Source organism: Dipodomys ordii, unplaced genomic scaffold (assembly GCF_000151885.1).
Source record: "Dipodomys ordii isolate 6190 unplaced genomic scaffold, Dord_2.0 Scaffold56, whole genome shotgun sequence".
In the NCBI taxonomy this organism is placed as follows: Eukaryota; Metazoa; Chordata; class Mammalia; order Rodentia; family Heteromyidae; genus Dipodomys; species Dipodomys ordii.
In genome coordinates, this window is record NW_012267272.1 from 8,932,043 (window position 1) to 8,946,471 (window position 14,429).

General features: G+C 49.9%; 1 protein-coding gene across 1 annotated transcript; it reads right to left on the reverse strand.

Moving 5' to 3' along the window:
• Nucleotides 1-33: 33 nt before the first annotated feature.
• On the reverse strand, nucleotides 34-14,118 carry Trpv6 (transient receptor potential cation channel, subfamily V, member 6). The gene is made up of 15 exons (XM_013021681.1): nucleotides 13,695-14,118; nucleotides 6,415-6,512; nucleotides 6,155-6,277; nucleotides 5,672-5,809; nucleotides 5,270-5,368; nucleotides 4,973-5,145; nucleotides 4,450-4,596; nucleotides 4,160-4,372; nucleotides 3,872-3,958; nucleotides 3,696-3,772; nucleotides 3,314-3,479; nucleotides 2,767-2,833; nucleotides 2,214-2,482; nucleotides 1,065-1,171; nucleotides 34-719 (listed from the first exon to the last, which is right to left on the reverse strand). The coding sequence occupies exons 1-15, from the start codon at nucleotides 13,820-13,822 to the stop codon at nucleotides 428-430; spliced, it is 2,184 nt and encodes a 727-aa protein (XP_012877135.1). The 5' UTR covers nucleotides 13,823-14,118; the 3' UTR covers nucleotides 34-427.
• Nucleotides 14,119-14,429: the final 311 nt, after the last annotated feature.

A 14,429-nucleotide genomic window follows, 5' to 3' on the forward strand; every position in this document is an offset into this window, starting at 1 on the left:
GAGAGGCAGATTGGTGGGTGAGATGGCAAGACACTAACGAAGAGAGGGAGAGGCAGGGCAGGGAAATGACTTTATTGGAAGGTGATGAGGCTCAGCCTAGCCTGTCTGTCCCTCAGACACCTGTCCACATGCCCAGTGCTTCAACTCTCCACTGCTCTCCCATTTAAGACACACAGGGGGTGGAAACAGGTGATGGAGAAGGCAAGCCTGTCCTTAAAGTGCTCAGATGAGTAGTGGGACTTCCACAAGAGAATAAGGGATTCTTGGGTTGAGGAGAAGACCACAGCGTTCCCCCTTCTCTTGGCTCCCAAGTGGAAGGAGTTGTAGAGACCCAGGACAGTTTGTCCCAGCATGCCTCCCTTCACGTTCATTTGACTCCACTTTCCCACTTGGACCCAGTGTCGATGAGTGTGGATGGGTTTTGTTCTCAGACCTGGTACTCCCAGCCTTCCCCATCTTCCACGCCTCTGTTGATGATGCCCCGCAAGTCCCTGCGCAGGGTGCCTTGCCGAAGCCTTTCCCAGTTGGTGCTGCTGCGGGAGGTGCTCCGAGACACAGAGGGTGTGGGAAAGGACAGGTAGGGACCAAAGGGACGGCCCAGCTCCAGTTTTTCCCCTGAGTCTTTGTCCAAGTCCTCCGAGCAGAGGGCGTCTTGTGGCTGGAAGGCCTGGGCGTAGCGTAGAATCCGCTGCCGGTTGAGATCCTGCCTGTCTTCCACCCTGTGGAGCACGAGAAGAAGACTTGAGAAGAGTTGAAGAACGTCTGTAAGACCAACGCTGATCTTCCGTTCGCTCCCTCTCCTCCAGCCACACTAATGTTGGCCCTTCTCCTTTTCCATAGCCAGCTTTCAGAAAGCAGCAGGTGGTGGTCCTCCAGCTCTGAGGATGTTTAGGGCTCCAAGCTCCAAATGAAAGCCCTTCCCCAAGAGCGGAACTCAGGCAATAGGCTTTGGACCCCAGTAACTTTGTCAACCTCCATAGGAGGAAGCAGGAAGTCATCTAAGGGAAGAACCACCATGGAATGGTATTTGGTTAGGGAACACCCACCCCGGCACCATCACTCACCGTAGGAACCAGCGGTCCCCCAGCCCATAGTCGCGCCCACAGATCCCTGAGCGAGGCCACAAGCAGCGAGGCAACTTCCGCTCGAGCATCACCGTGGTGGCCACCACCTACATTCAGGGACAGGAGAGGTGACAGAGAAGAGGAGGTTGTCAGAGAGGCCCAGACTGAGGAATGCAGCTGGGGCAGGGGCAGCCAGGGGCAGGGGAATATGTTTAGTAAATGCATGGCAACTAGGGAGCTCATTGTTTCCCAGAGGTGGGATGGGACACCTCTGAACCAAGGTGGCAGTGGGATTCTCCAGGAGAGAATTCTCTGACAAAACTGACAAGGCCCACAATTCACCCTGTGATGTGAGAACCATTGTAAAGTCGGGCAGAGGCCGGTGAGACACCACAGTTTCCTTTGGAAGAAGGGACGACTTCATTCTAAGATGGACAGAGATATGAGCTGGATGGGCCTCAGACTATTTTGACCCTACATAAAATCCATTTATAAGTGTAATGCATTCAACTTGGAAATCTAATATCAGTATGTTTTCATGGAGAGAATATTTCCCTGTTTAGGCAGCCGGGTGTCACTCCATTTCTAACACACCGCAGTTAAATGCCTTCCAGGATATGGAATTTCCATTTTTATTTTGTGGAAATTACTTTTTTTTGAGATAAACTCCTTTTTTCCCCCTAAGTATCTTCTTAAAAAAGGGATTTGATTCATAGCATTGTCTTTATGCACCTCGTGATGCTCTGAATGGTTATAGATGCTGCTGCTCCTCGAGGAGGATTTTATGGTATATTTTTAACACTCGCAATTTTTTTTGGTCAAATTCCACAGACTGAAGTCAAGAAAACTTGGTATTTTCTTACTGGGGAGCAAGATTTACCAAATGAATTTTTAGCCTCCCCTCGCTTTATTTTTTGATCCTTCTAGAACAGGCAGGCTTTACTTGTTGAAAGAAGTGTGAGGGATTCTTTCCAGAGAGTCCAGTATTTCTCAGTACTGTGGTTAATCCAAATCTCATGTACCTTTGGCATTATTCTGCATACTTACTATACAAGAAGTAGCCAAACAATGTAAAGTTCAAGATAAAACATTTACTGGGTAGGAATGGCAATGTTTGCACTAAGCCCTCCCAGCCACCAGGGGGCTCACCTGGGCTCTCCAGAGCTCATCTCTCTCATGAGCCACTCGCCAGTGAGTGTCACCCATCATGGCAATGAGAAGGTTGAGCATGAGCAAGGTGGCGATGATGGCGAAGGCCGCATACGTGATGCTGTACATGAAGGGCAGATCCACGTCATAGTTGGCGGGGCCGTCGATAATGGTGAGGAACAGTTCGAAGGTGCTGAACAGTGCCATGGGGTAGTCGTAGAAATGGCCCAGCTCGTCAGGGTCTTCTGTCTGGAAGATGATATAGAAGGCTGCTCCACCCAAGGGGGTGAGAGTTGCCATGGCAACCGTATCATGACTAGCCCAGAGCCAGATTGTTGTCCCCTGTATCTCCCATCTTGCCATCTCAGCCTAGCGAGACTCATCCTTCTGATCCCAAGAGCTACATTCCTGATTTTCTGTCACCCCCAAGTGACATCCCACCCTCAACTGCACAGCCTTCTCTGAGCTGACCTCTTTTCCTTATGTAGCCAGAGTCATTCCACTCTCTGTGAGTTCCCCAGTCCTTCCCTCCCACCTTGGATAGGTGATTTACCAGAAGCAAAGCCCAGGATCACCACAGCCATCAACCAGCAGAATCGCATTAGGTCTCCAAAAATCATCTAGAGGGAAGGGAAGGCAGAGAGGATGTCACACTTTTGGAGCAGTTGCCCCATCCAGTGCTTGTAGTCTAACCCCAGGTCAGGGATGGGTAGAGTATGGCATACAGGCCAAATCTGCCTGGCCTGTCATGATGTGGTTCTTAAACTAAGAGTAGTTTAAAAAGAAAAGAGAAGAAACAAAGGAGGGCAAGAAGGAAGGAAAGGGATGGAGGGAATGAGAAGAAAGGAAAGAAGGAAGGAAGGGGAAGGAGGAAGCAAGGAAGGAAGGGAGGGAGAAAAAAAGGGAGGGAGGGAAAAGGAAGGAGAAAGAGGAGGGAAGCATGTAGGGAGAGGGAAAGAGAAGAAAAGAAGAAAAAGAACATGCAACAAAGACCATATGATTCACGAACCCTGCACTATTTACTATCCAGCCCTCTGGAGAGCGTTCGCGTAGTCTTCTCTAGGAAGCATGTGGTGGTTGGGGGTGTGTGGGTGACTGACCTTCTGGATCATGATGGTGAAGGGCCCCAGCATTTGGAATCCTCGGGCAAAGTACATGACATTGCACCAGCCCAGCACCAGGGCAAAGGACATGGGCACCACCTCCCCATCCGTGTTGGTGAGCCGCATCACCATGGTTACCAGCACCGTGAAGGCATAGGTGATACTGGAGGAAGACAGGAAGTGTGCGGTAAGAGAGGCTGGGCTCATCCTGAGGCAGTAGGTAGTCCCCATACATTCAAACTCAACCCCTGCCCGCGCCGAACACAGCCCACATCATTAGGGGTGAAGGATCTCCCACGTTAGAAGTTCTTTGGAGACTGGGAAGCCAGAAAGGGAAATGACCCCAAAGGAAGAAGGCATGGGAGTATAAGTGACTCACATGATGACATGGAATGGTCCCCCAAGAATGGTCTGTCCGAAGAAGCGAGTGACTCCCAACCTGAAGATGTCCGGAATCTGGAGCGAATTCAGGGAGACACAAGACACTTACAGACCAGAGCTCAGGCTGGATCCCTGGGGCTGAGGGACTCATCCTGCATCCTGTCCACACCTTACCTCCACCAGCAGGATGATCACAGCCCCAATGATGGTCACCAGCTCCCCAACCAGCCGGAGGTCATCTTTGGGGGTCACATAGGCCTCCTGGGATGGGAGGGGGGAAGTATGGTTAAAACACGCAGGGCATCTGTACTTCTACACTTTCAGCTCTGGGACCAGGGACCACTGGCTGTGTCAGAGATTCTTTCTAACGTGTCAGGCCTGGCTAGTCTCAGTCTCTGACCCTAGAATAAGAATGGGTGTCAGAGTCTTGCTTTGCCCCCTCTGCTCCTCCTCGGGTATTACCTGAAGCAGCTTCTGCTGTAGAAGGGTGTTGTCCCGGGGGTTGGTTCGGTTGGTGGTTCTGGGCTTGAGGGGGCGGTAGACGCAGCACATGGTGAAGCAGATGATGTACACCAAGTAGATGGCGCCCAGCACGCAGAAGTAGGGCCGCCCATACCTCTTCCATTTGAAGCTCACCAGCTCCTTCACGGGTGTCTGGTCCAGGATCTGACGAGCCTGCGTGGAAGAATAGGAACGGCAGCTCCAAGACCCCGGCACCCCTTACCCACACCTTTGTTGCCAAGTCTCCATACCTCTCGCTTCTTGGTGGTGACAATAAGTTCCAACAAGGACTGCTCATCACCTGAGGAGTCGATCTCCGTGAGGTCATAGAGGGTGGAGGTCAGCGGCCCATACGTCCACTGGATGTGCTTCCGCTTCTGCATCAGGTGCTGGAACATCTGACAGCAAGTGGGATGGTCAGGAGTCACAGGTACACGCCACGCCCCAGTCCAGGAGGACCAAGGAGAGAAGGTGGTAGTCTTAATGGCCACCTCTTGGAAGGGCAGAAGAGCCTAGGTTTATCCCTCCCCATCACTCTCTCTAGAGCCTGGAGAGAGGGGAGGAGCAAGAGGGCCACAGTTCTACACTGGGCATTGCAGACAGCTTCAGCACGGGCTGTAGACTGCGTAAGCTGCCAACACTTCCGTGAGATACATTGGGCAAAGAAAGAAACAGGGACAAGGGACAAGAGAAGAGACAACTCCCAATCTGGGCTGGGAATGGCACCAAGGTGTCAAGGAGGAGTGTTTGCCTCTGCTTCCTGCAACTTCTCACCACAGTGTTGCCCTCCACTCCGGCCAGCTTGAAGGGGGTGAGGCCCTGGTGGTTGGGCACCAGCTCCAAGGACTGCAGGTGGTCCCCTCCATCATAAGACAGCAGCAGGTTGTACATCTGGCAGGCAAAGGTTTTGTTGGGCTGCAGGATGAGGATGTGAAGCACTGTGTTTCCTGGGGGAAGAGAGAGGCAGACTGTGGCCTCAGGCCCAAAGTCCTACTCTTTGCCCAAGTCAGCGGTGCCCCTCCCCCATACACTCCTGCAGCATCCCACACCCCACCTAATCCCCACTCTTACCCAGGGAGTCCTGGGCCCGAATGTCAGCTCCATGCTCAATGAGCAGCCGGACGATCTCCTCACTGCCCACACAGGCAGCAAAGGACAGCGGGTGCTCTCCTGGGAACACAGAGGCCGCTGGGTCAGGGATGGCAGATCCCAGGACAAGAAGGACATTCTGCCTGGGTGACTTCCTCCCCTTCCCCTATCTCAGCTGAGAGGAGCCAGAGGAAGGGACAGTGCAGAGGTCCTGAGGAGGAGGGGCCTCTGGCCTTAAGTCCTAGAAGGGCTGCCCCTCCCAGTGTCCCAACAGACAGAGCTCTCTTCTGGCACAGCTCTCTTTTGCCTAGCCTGCCTTTGCCCCTGCCCAGCTCTCTGCAGCTCTTCACCTCCCCTTCCTGCCAGCGAGGCCCTGGCTCTCACCATAGTAGATGAGGTTGTGGGGGCTGAGGTGGAAGGCAAAGCCTGTAGCTCTGGCAGAGACGCTGGCCCCTCGGGCAAGCAGGGCGCGCACCAGGTTCACGTTCTGGTTCATGACAGCGATGTGCAGTGCAGTCTGACCTGGCCCAGAGAGAGCCATGAGTCACAGGTCAGTCCCAAGGACCTGATAGGGATCCCTCCCAGGATTACCCAGGGTCTCTGTCCCTAGGGTAGCCTGAGATGTGGGGAGGGAGCCCACGGGTGTTCATGAGGCTCATCTCTTTTCCCCTGCTCAAGGTCACTGGCATTTCAGAGATGCCATGCAATTCTAGTGGCATTCAAAGTGGACTCATGAGGAATGAAGAGAGATGTCTGGAGAAAGACTGAAGAGTAGGAATGCTCAGATGCCCTTCACATGAACAACCACAGACACTGGCAGAAATAGCCAACAGAAAGGCTGGCTCTTCTCTCCATCCTGGCTCTCACCTGCATAGAGCTCAGATGTCATAGGTTCAAAGACCAACTCTGGGGCAGCTTCCATCAGCAACATGGCGGCATCCAGGTTGTCATATAGGGCAGCTATGTGCAGAGCCGTCTCCCCCATGGCTCCTGGCATTTACAGAGGAAAAACAAAAGGCACGTGACCTGGGACATAAGGATGATCCAGCCTCCACACGCCAGGCTCTCCTCCAAATGCCCAAGTTAGAGGCTGACCCAGAGATCCAGACTGGGGTACCACTTCTCACCTCTCTGGTGCACGTCACAGCCCTGATACTTGAGCAGCTTACTCAGCGTCTGGACATCATTTTCTTTGGCTGCTAGAAGGAGAGGAGACTCCCAGATCCTACCAGGAATGAGATAAGAAAGGGAGTGAAGCGAACATGCCAAGTTGAGCAAGTGGCTTTCTTTGCTCAAACCCATGAACCTCAGCAGCAATGGATGCTAAAGCCCATGACCCGGCAAGGGGGAGTATTTAGGGTTCACCTGAACTCTTCCCACCACTGTTCCCCAACCAACCCATGGGCCCATATAGTCTGTGTAGAAGGGTATCTTGACTGTTTTCCTCTTTTTCAGTGCCAAGAGCAGAATGCTCAGAGTATATGGTGTCTGAGCATATCAGACACTCTGAAAGATTTCAACTCCAGAATCATTTAGCCTTTATCTCTGGAGTGGTCCTGTTATAATCTCAATTGACTTCCACAAGAAGACTTGGGGCATGTGTGGTTGGTGTGTGGTTGGTGTGTGTGTGTATGTGTGTGTGTGTGTGTGTGTGTGCCCATCCTGGTGATCAGCATTAGCACTCATAAGGAATGGCAATTCTCAGGTTAACCCTTTGACCTACAAAATCTGATTCTGTAGTTCAAGAAAAGCCCCAACCAATTACTCTGTGTATTAGAGTTAAAGAAACATTATTCAAGCTTATCGGTTATTGAAGTGCGGCCTCCTGCATGCGAAACATCTGATGTAAGAAATTCAAGGCAAGCGCAGGAGTTTCCATCTGTTTGCAAATAGCACGCATCACAGCTTTGAAAGCACCCCCTCTCTATCATTCCTAGACCTGCTATCTTCGGGGCCTCAGGTGCTACTTTATTTCCTCTATTAGCACCTGTGAAGAAGCTGCGATGGAGATGTCAATTATGACAGATGCAGAACACGAGAGGATCCAATATGGAGAATGGATTCGTTAGATTCCTCATGGATCTGAATGTTCTCATTTTTTCCCTTAAGCCTTCATGGGCTTACTCAATTTCAGATTCACAGTTGCTTTATGTTTTGCTGGTGGCTATGAATCTCTCCTTATTTATTATCTGCTTTTCACTTGCTTTAAGCAAAATTATCTTCTTTGGCTTTCCAGGTCAGCTCTCTAGTCTTACACCTACAATGAACTAAAAGTATCTTATTAAATCAGAATTTACCCCAACTTAAGACACATAAATCCTTTTTATTCAATTTAATCTCTCAGCCTGGAGCCATTTGCTCTTTCTAAGGAAGTGAATGAAATAAACCCTTCTATCCAGAGATAGCCAGTTAGGTGTCATATAAAATAACATTGACAGAAACCCACATCCTGAAATGCTGGCAATGGCAGAAAACTATTTTGAAGCCAGAGGTAGAAATGGGAAGAGGACTCTGATCTCTCCCCATCCTAGCCTTTACTCTCCCCTATGGGCCCCAGGGCAATCCCCAGCCCACAGGAATCTGACATCTGTGGTTCTGTCTCCAGTTAGTCTCTTTCTTTTTGTTCCTGCTAAAGCTTACTAATTCATATCCTCTTTCTCTAGCCCAAGATATCCTAATTGATTTCCCTGTACCCTATCTGCCCCTAGTCCATCCTTCTCGATGCTGTCAAGACTATCTTTCTAATCACAGCTTACAAGAGTCCAATGGATATAACAATGAGGCATACAAGACACTATGCTGAAAACGAACTTTACAACTTTGGGGTTGGAGGAGTTGGGGAGGTGGGGAGAGAAGGGATAGTATCGGAAAAACAAAGGAGGGGGTAACAATGCTCAATGGGCAATGAAGGCATTTCCTTACTCATGTAACTGTAACCCTTGCGTACAGTATCTTTACAATAAAAAAAAGAGTCCAATGGATTCTTCAATGAAGAAGGAGGAATATGCATGCCTTTTGTGCCTGTTGTTGTTGTTGCTGCTTTTGAATTCCGCTCCTCCCAATCACTCCTCACACCAGGATTTCAGTCTCACTATAGTTATACCAGGATTGGGAGGGATGCTTCATATGCAATGTATGCCTACTAACACTTGCTAGAGAATGAGTCTATCAGTAGATCTGCTAAATGTTGATTTGGCTCTACTGTTCTCTTTATTATCATCCTATAAGTCAATTTTCTGCAAACACACAATGCAAGCAGAAAAGAGTGTGCTGTGTATACAAGCACAACAGAAGAACAGGTTTACTGCACTGTTTGAGCCACTATCCCTACCAACCAATTGCCTAAAGCTTTTTTATGTAGATATTTTAGAGCTAGGACTAGCCTGGGGGAGTTTACCCCCCCCCCCACCACACACACACACACACAAACATATCACACACACATACAGTCTCCCCAGAATGTTTCCAATTCTCTCCTTCGGTCTTCCCTTCATTCCAGCGCCCCACACTATGTGTCACTGTTAGTATACTCAGCAAGCTCTCTGTTGGTCTACATGTTTCTGAAGCTTGCATATGTTTTCCACTAGCCTCATCCTCGATGTGTCTCTTTTCTTGTCTCGGCTGATAGTGGCTCCTAGTGGGCCTGGGGAGGCCTTAGGGTTGCCAGATTTGACAAGTAAAAAGTCAAGCTGCTCAGTAAAATTGGAATTGGAATTATAGATAGATAACGTGTGTGTGTGTGTATGTAATACTTGAAGACATACCTACATGCTAACAGTTTATCCATTGTTCATTTGAAATTCAAACTAAACTAAATGTTCTATATTTTATCTGACAATATAGTTAGATCACACCCTGGATGAAAAAACAGCTTATAACCCAAGCTAGCAGGGTTTGGAGAGAAATGGCCTTCTTTGGTTGCAAACTCCTGAATCCAGCCAAAGAAAAGGAGAGAAATGGGGTGGGGGTTTATGGAATGTTTTGGATGGTATCTGAGGGAGCCATTATTGGCAATAACAACACAGGGCCAGAAGGGGACAGCAGAGAAAGACCTAGCTCACAAGGTTGGCAGTAAGGACAGACCCCAGAGCACTGGACTCTCAGACTCCATTGAGGAAGTGCAAAGAGTACCAAAACTCTTATAGATTCTCCAAGAGCAGCCGATTTGTGGGAGATTAGATCACAATGGAGGGACAGAGTGTGCAGCTGGCACCTAGTACATAGAGAGAAAGGACACTGCTAAACATCCCACACAGGATAAGCACCAAGAGTTATCCTGTCCAACATGCAATCATGCCAAAGTGGAGAAACCCTGATTTAGAGGTCCAACTATTTATGATACATTAAAGGAAAAGTGTTCTACACATGCACACATGCGCACGCACACACACACACATACACACGGAATGAGAAATTCCCTATGCATGCAAAATGTTTTCCAACAGATCATTAAATACTCAACTAAAGAAGAAACAAAAAGGTGAAGCCATTTAAGCTCCCACTGATTAAGTAGCAAAAATAAATTATAGAGCAAATCTAAAATTATAACAGTATGAAAGGCATTTGGAGGTTCAAGAATGCTTTGTTTTACTGGGCAATTAATTATAAAACTGAACAGCTAGCTCAGTATTGGGCCAGTAGAAACCCAACTAAGGGGTCCTTGCCACAAAAACTAACCCATGTTTTGGTTGAATAAATCAGGCGATGCTGTGCTGCTCGGGGCCACCTCTGACAGCCACCAAGTAAGAGTCCTTGACTTCTCTCCTTTGTGCCTCTTGCTTGATACCACTCTCACATGTGTGGAAATCTGTTTGTGTGTGTGTGTGTTTGTGTGTGTGTGTGATGCTTAAGTTAGGCTCTGGGTTTAGTGCTAGGGAGAAAAATAAAGGTAGAAACTAAACAGTCCTGGGGAAAGGTCCAAATCAAGAACTGAAGGCTAGAAAATCACCATAAGTGAAGTCTCATCTGTTCATGTATCAGATGGAGACAACAACTTCTGATCTCTGACGTGATTTGTTCAAGCAAGCCCATGCACCATTAACCATTGCTTGGTCCCTGTTATGCTTCATGCTCATCATGGTCGGAGGAGGGTTTTAGAGGCCACAGAAGGGAATGTAAAAGCATATGTGGATGCCACTGGTTTTCAACTGAAAAAGTCTTTCCTATTCCAGGAAAGGAAACTGAGGCACCCACGGTGAAGTTACTGCTGGACACACAGGGTTAACAGGCAGAGTGCCTCGCCAAGAACATAGCCCTAGGCACTTACCACTAAATTATGTGGTTCTTCTAGTTTTATGGCTCCTTCTGATTCCCCCCCCCCCCTTGGGAGGTAGGAGGTAGGCCTTGAGCAATGACCACGGATGAGAAAGAGCAGTCATGTGTGGCAGGTGGCGTACACTAGGCACTTGTGGGCTACTTCTTAGCTAAGGTGCCTGGCAGTAGGATGCGGAAGCCAATTCTGGGGAAAAGTGACTGCTGAGAGACTTGTTGTTGAGCTTTGTAAATTACAGCCACTCCTTTCTGCCTGTCAGTAGACATGTGCACGCAAGCAAGTGTGACTATATATGTTTGCTGAGACAGAAGTGCACAGTGTCCAGAGGAGGACCAGGGCTCAGTTTACACACGCACTTCAGTTCACACATACTCCTACAGGTATGTACAGAGTCAGGCGAAAACTCCCAGCATGATTGACTGCTGTTCCTTCTTAGGAGAGAAAGTGCCAGCATGGGAGGGGTGCAGACTGGGGTTGGGCAGTCTCCGTGAAGCTCCTAGCACACCCCATACCAGCCGAAATCAGATATAGCAGCTTCCTCCTCTACTCCCTTCAGACTGGTTTATACCCTTTTCGTGACCTTCTCACCAAGCTTACCTTTGACCTGAGTCCAGTCATCGGGTCCCTCAGGGACACTGCTGCCACGATCCCCACAGATAGAAAAATCTAGATATGCTCAGTTCTCTGCCATACAGTGGGGTCACGTTTGCATGTCCCTTTTGCGTTTGTTTATTTATTTTGGTTTTTAAAGACAGGTTCTTCCTCCTCACCCACGTTGGCTAGACTCAATCCCCTCGTGCTCCTGCCTCAGCCTCTAAAGTGCTGGGATTACAGGCATATTCTACCACATCTGGCCCTCTTGTCGACTTTAAATCAGCTCTAGATGACTTATAATACCTAATACCTTGTAAGGGCTAGGTGAAGGGAGACAAAAACTTATACACATTGAGGACAGACAAAATCACAGCCTAACCGCAGAGCCTGTTAGCAAAACCATCATATTTCTTTCTAAAAATTTTTTCTCTCCAAGGTTGACTGAATCTGCATCTTCAGATGAGTACATTTTACTCATCAGAACACGAGCTCCTTGAGAGTAAAAAATTAGCATACTCATTCTCTACGAATCTCATCAAACGCTTAATATACTGAAGATCAGGAAATGGGAAAACAAATCAGAGGGAGAGGTAATCTGGAAGAAATGGGAGAGACTTGAGAGCTCAGCCTATACGGATCGCAGAGGGCAGAGGGAATGAATGACTACAACCCAAGGAGAGGAACGCGGAGTTCCTTGTCTTCCCTTTCCTTCCCACCCAAGCCCTCTCTACTCCACAGCATCCCACCTGACTCTAACATGAAGCTCCCCTCTGCATTCCCCCTTGGCACACTTCTGGACCTACCTCCACATCTGACAGTTAGGATTCCATGAAACAACTTGAGTGATCATAACCATACAATGTCAGGGCCTCGATCCATTGTTGCTCTTTTCTCACATCAACCCAGCCTTCGCGTGGCCACATCACCAGTATTTCCCTGGCCATCCCCTGCTTATCTGGTTACCAACACCTCTTCCCTTTATCTAGGTTGCTATGTGTAGCCTCGTAGACTCAAGCAATCTCAGCTCTTTCAGGAAGTACCCACTCAAAGAGCAGCCACGACTGTGGCCACCTGCTGTCTAGGAAGAAGAGGGATGAGAATCTGTAGAAACAGCTGAGAAGATCAGGGGATGCAGGGGGGGGGGGCTATTCTCCTAACTGGTACATCAGGCCTTCCTAGCTCAGGGATATAGCGGCGGCCCACCTGTTGGTCATAAGGAGAGGTAGAAGCATTTAAGACGGATGCAGTCTCTTCTCAGCCAGGCTGTTTGATTTAGCCCAAGTCCTCTACCTGGTCCTTCCCTCACCACACACAAGGATCCTTACCTACCCCTATGAAACCTGCGGGCTTTTCTGCACTCTGTAGCTGGTACCCCCAGCCCCAGGGTCCTGAGAGTGGGAAGAGGGTGAGTAGAACCAGTGATAAACTCTCCTCTAACAACGGTGCCTTTATGTTACCCCTAAGATGTCATCAACCAAACATGTGTCCCAGCCCCCATTCTCCCAGACCTGGAGTGGGAAGCCGTGGGTGGCTGGGGTGACAACAGGAAAGCCACAGCTCAAAGAAGGGGCACATTCCCCAGCCAGCCCAGAATGCTTAAGCAAAAGAAGACACAAACCCCCAGGCAGGCCCCTGGTCAGGCTAAGGAAGGCAGGCCCCTGCCACAGGACAGAGGAAGTCTTATAGAGGAGACCACACACAGAGGACCCCAAGACCCCACAGATTTTTCCTCTCTTCTGCTGCTTTCAACTCCACACATGGCCACACCATGGCCTGGTCAGTGGTGGGGGATACATCAAGTGAGTTTAGGAAAGTTGTCGAGGTCTGTCGGACAAAATAGGACGTCTTCCTCGGGGCTCCAATTCTAGAGCCCTTCAGATTGCCCAACCTGAGTGTGAGCATAGGGGAGCCCCAGACCCCAGGACCTTGGGCATCTTGGACAATAGGCCAGGCCACCCCACAGTCTCTGGAGAAAGACTCTCCAGAGATTCCAGTGCCTGGAATAGAGCATGGCCTTGGTCCAGGGCTGATTGAAATAAATGTCCAAAAATGATTCCGGTGTCCGCACTTAGTATTATTTTATGGTTACTGCTGTCTGAAGTTCCCACCCTGCTGTATCCATCGATCATTCCCCCATTCATTCTCGCACGGGCACACTTTGACTCTCTGTGTTTCTGCCAGACACCATTTTAGACAGACTGGAGATACGCAAGCCATTGGCCGGACCTGCCGACACCTTTTGGGTAGAGGGCTTCAATGCCACGGTTCCCGCAAAGCTCCTGGAGATCCTCTTAAGAGGTCTGCGGAATTGAGCTGCTTCTTACAGATCACAGACACCTGTGCCCAGGCAGCCCTTCCTCCCTCACCTGGCATTCTGGGCAGCTAGCTGGAAACAAAGTGAACCCAAGAGCTAGGTCTAGGCCTGGGGATGCCAGCCAGTCATCCATCCAGCCTAGCTGAGTGCCGAGTGAAGACCAGAGGCGAGTGGGTGAGGAGGTGGGTGGAGAGCCGGCCTGGGGCTGGGGAGGGGAACAGACTTACCTCTTCTGCTGCAGCAGATTCTGCTCATCTCGGCTCTGAGTCCAGGACTCTTGTCTGTGGGACCATTTGCAGAGCTTGTTCCATAGGCAGAGAATTAACCCTTTCTCCTTGGGCAGCGACCACCCCATGGGGTGAAAGGATGGCTCCTTGGGAGGCTGAGGCTGAGGCCAGACCCCGACTGGGCTAGGCCTTGGGGCCACATGGGTGGCTCCAACAGCCGGCCTGCCCTCTCCCTGTAGAGGTCCCGTCTCCTGCTTCTCCAGAGAGGTCCTGGAAGACAACTTGTTGGTGGCCCAGGGGGCGGGCGTGCTGAGGGCTCCTGGTTTGTTACACTTGGCAGAGCCGGTCCACCACCCGGCAAGTCTGTCAGCTAGTCTGCCTCTGTGGGAGCAACTGTTGGAGTGAGCAGGAGCTGCGTGGACACTCCCTCCTTCCTCCCAAATTACCTGAGATTTAAAGAGACAGGCCTCAAGTCCTGCCTCCAGGAGGAGAGGGGCGGTAGCCCTGGCAACTACAAGTATTTCTCCACCCAGGGAGGGGATCTGCCCGCTTCCTCTAGGCCAGTCACAGCGAAGGAATCCTTTGAGGAGATTAGCAAGCTCTCCCCTGGACTTTGGGACACAAAGTCACTTTTTTCTAAGAAAGCCTGGACAGGTCAGGGTCACCTGAGAAATTTAAGGCAGGGTGGAGGAAGAGGCGGAGGCGGAGGAGGAGGAGGAGGAGGAGGAGGAGGAG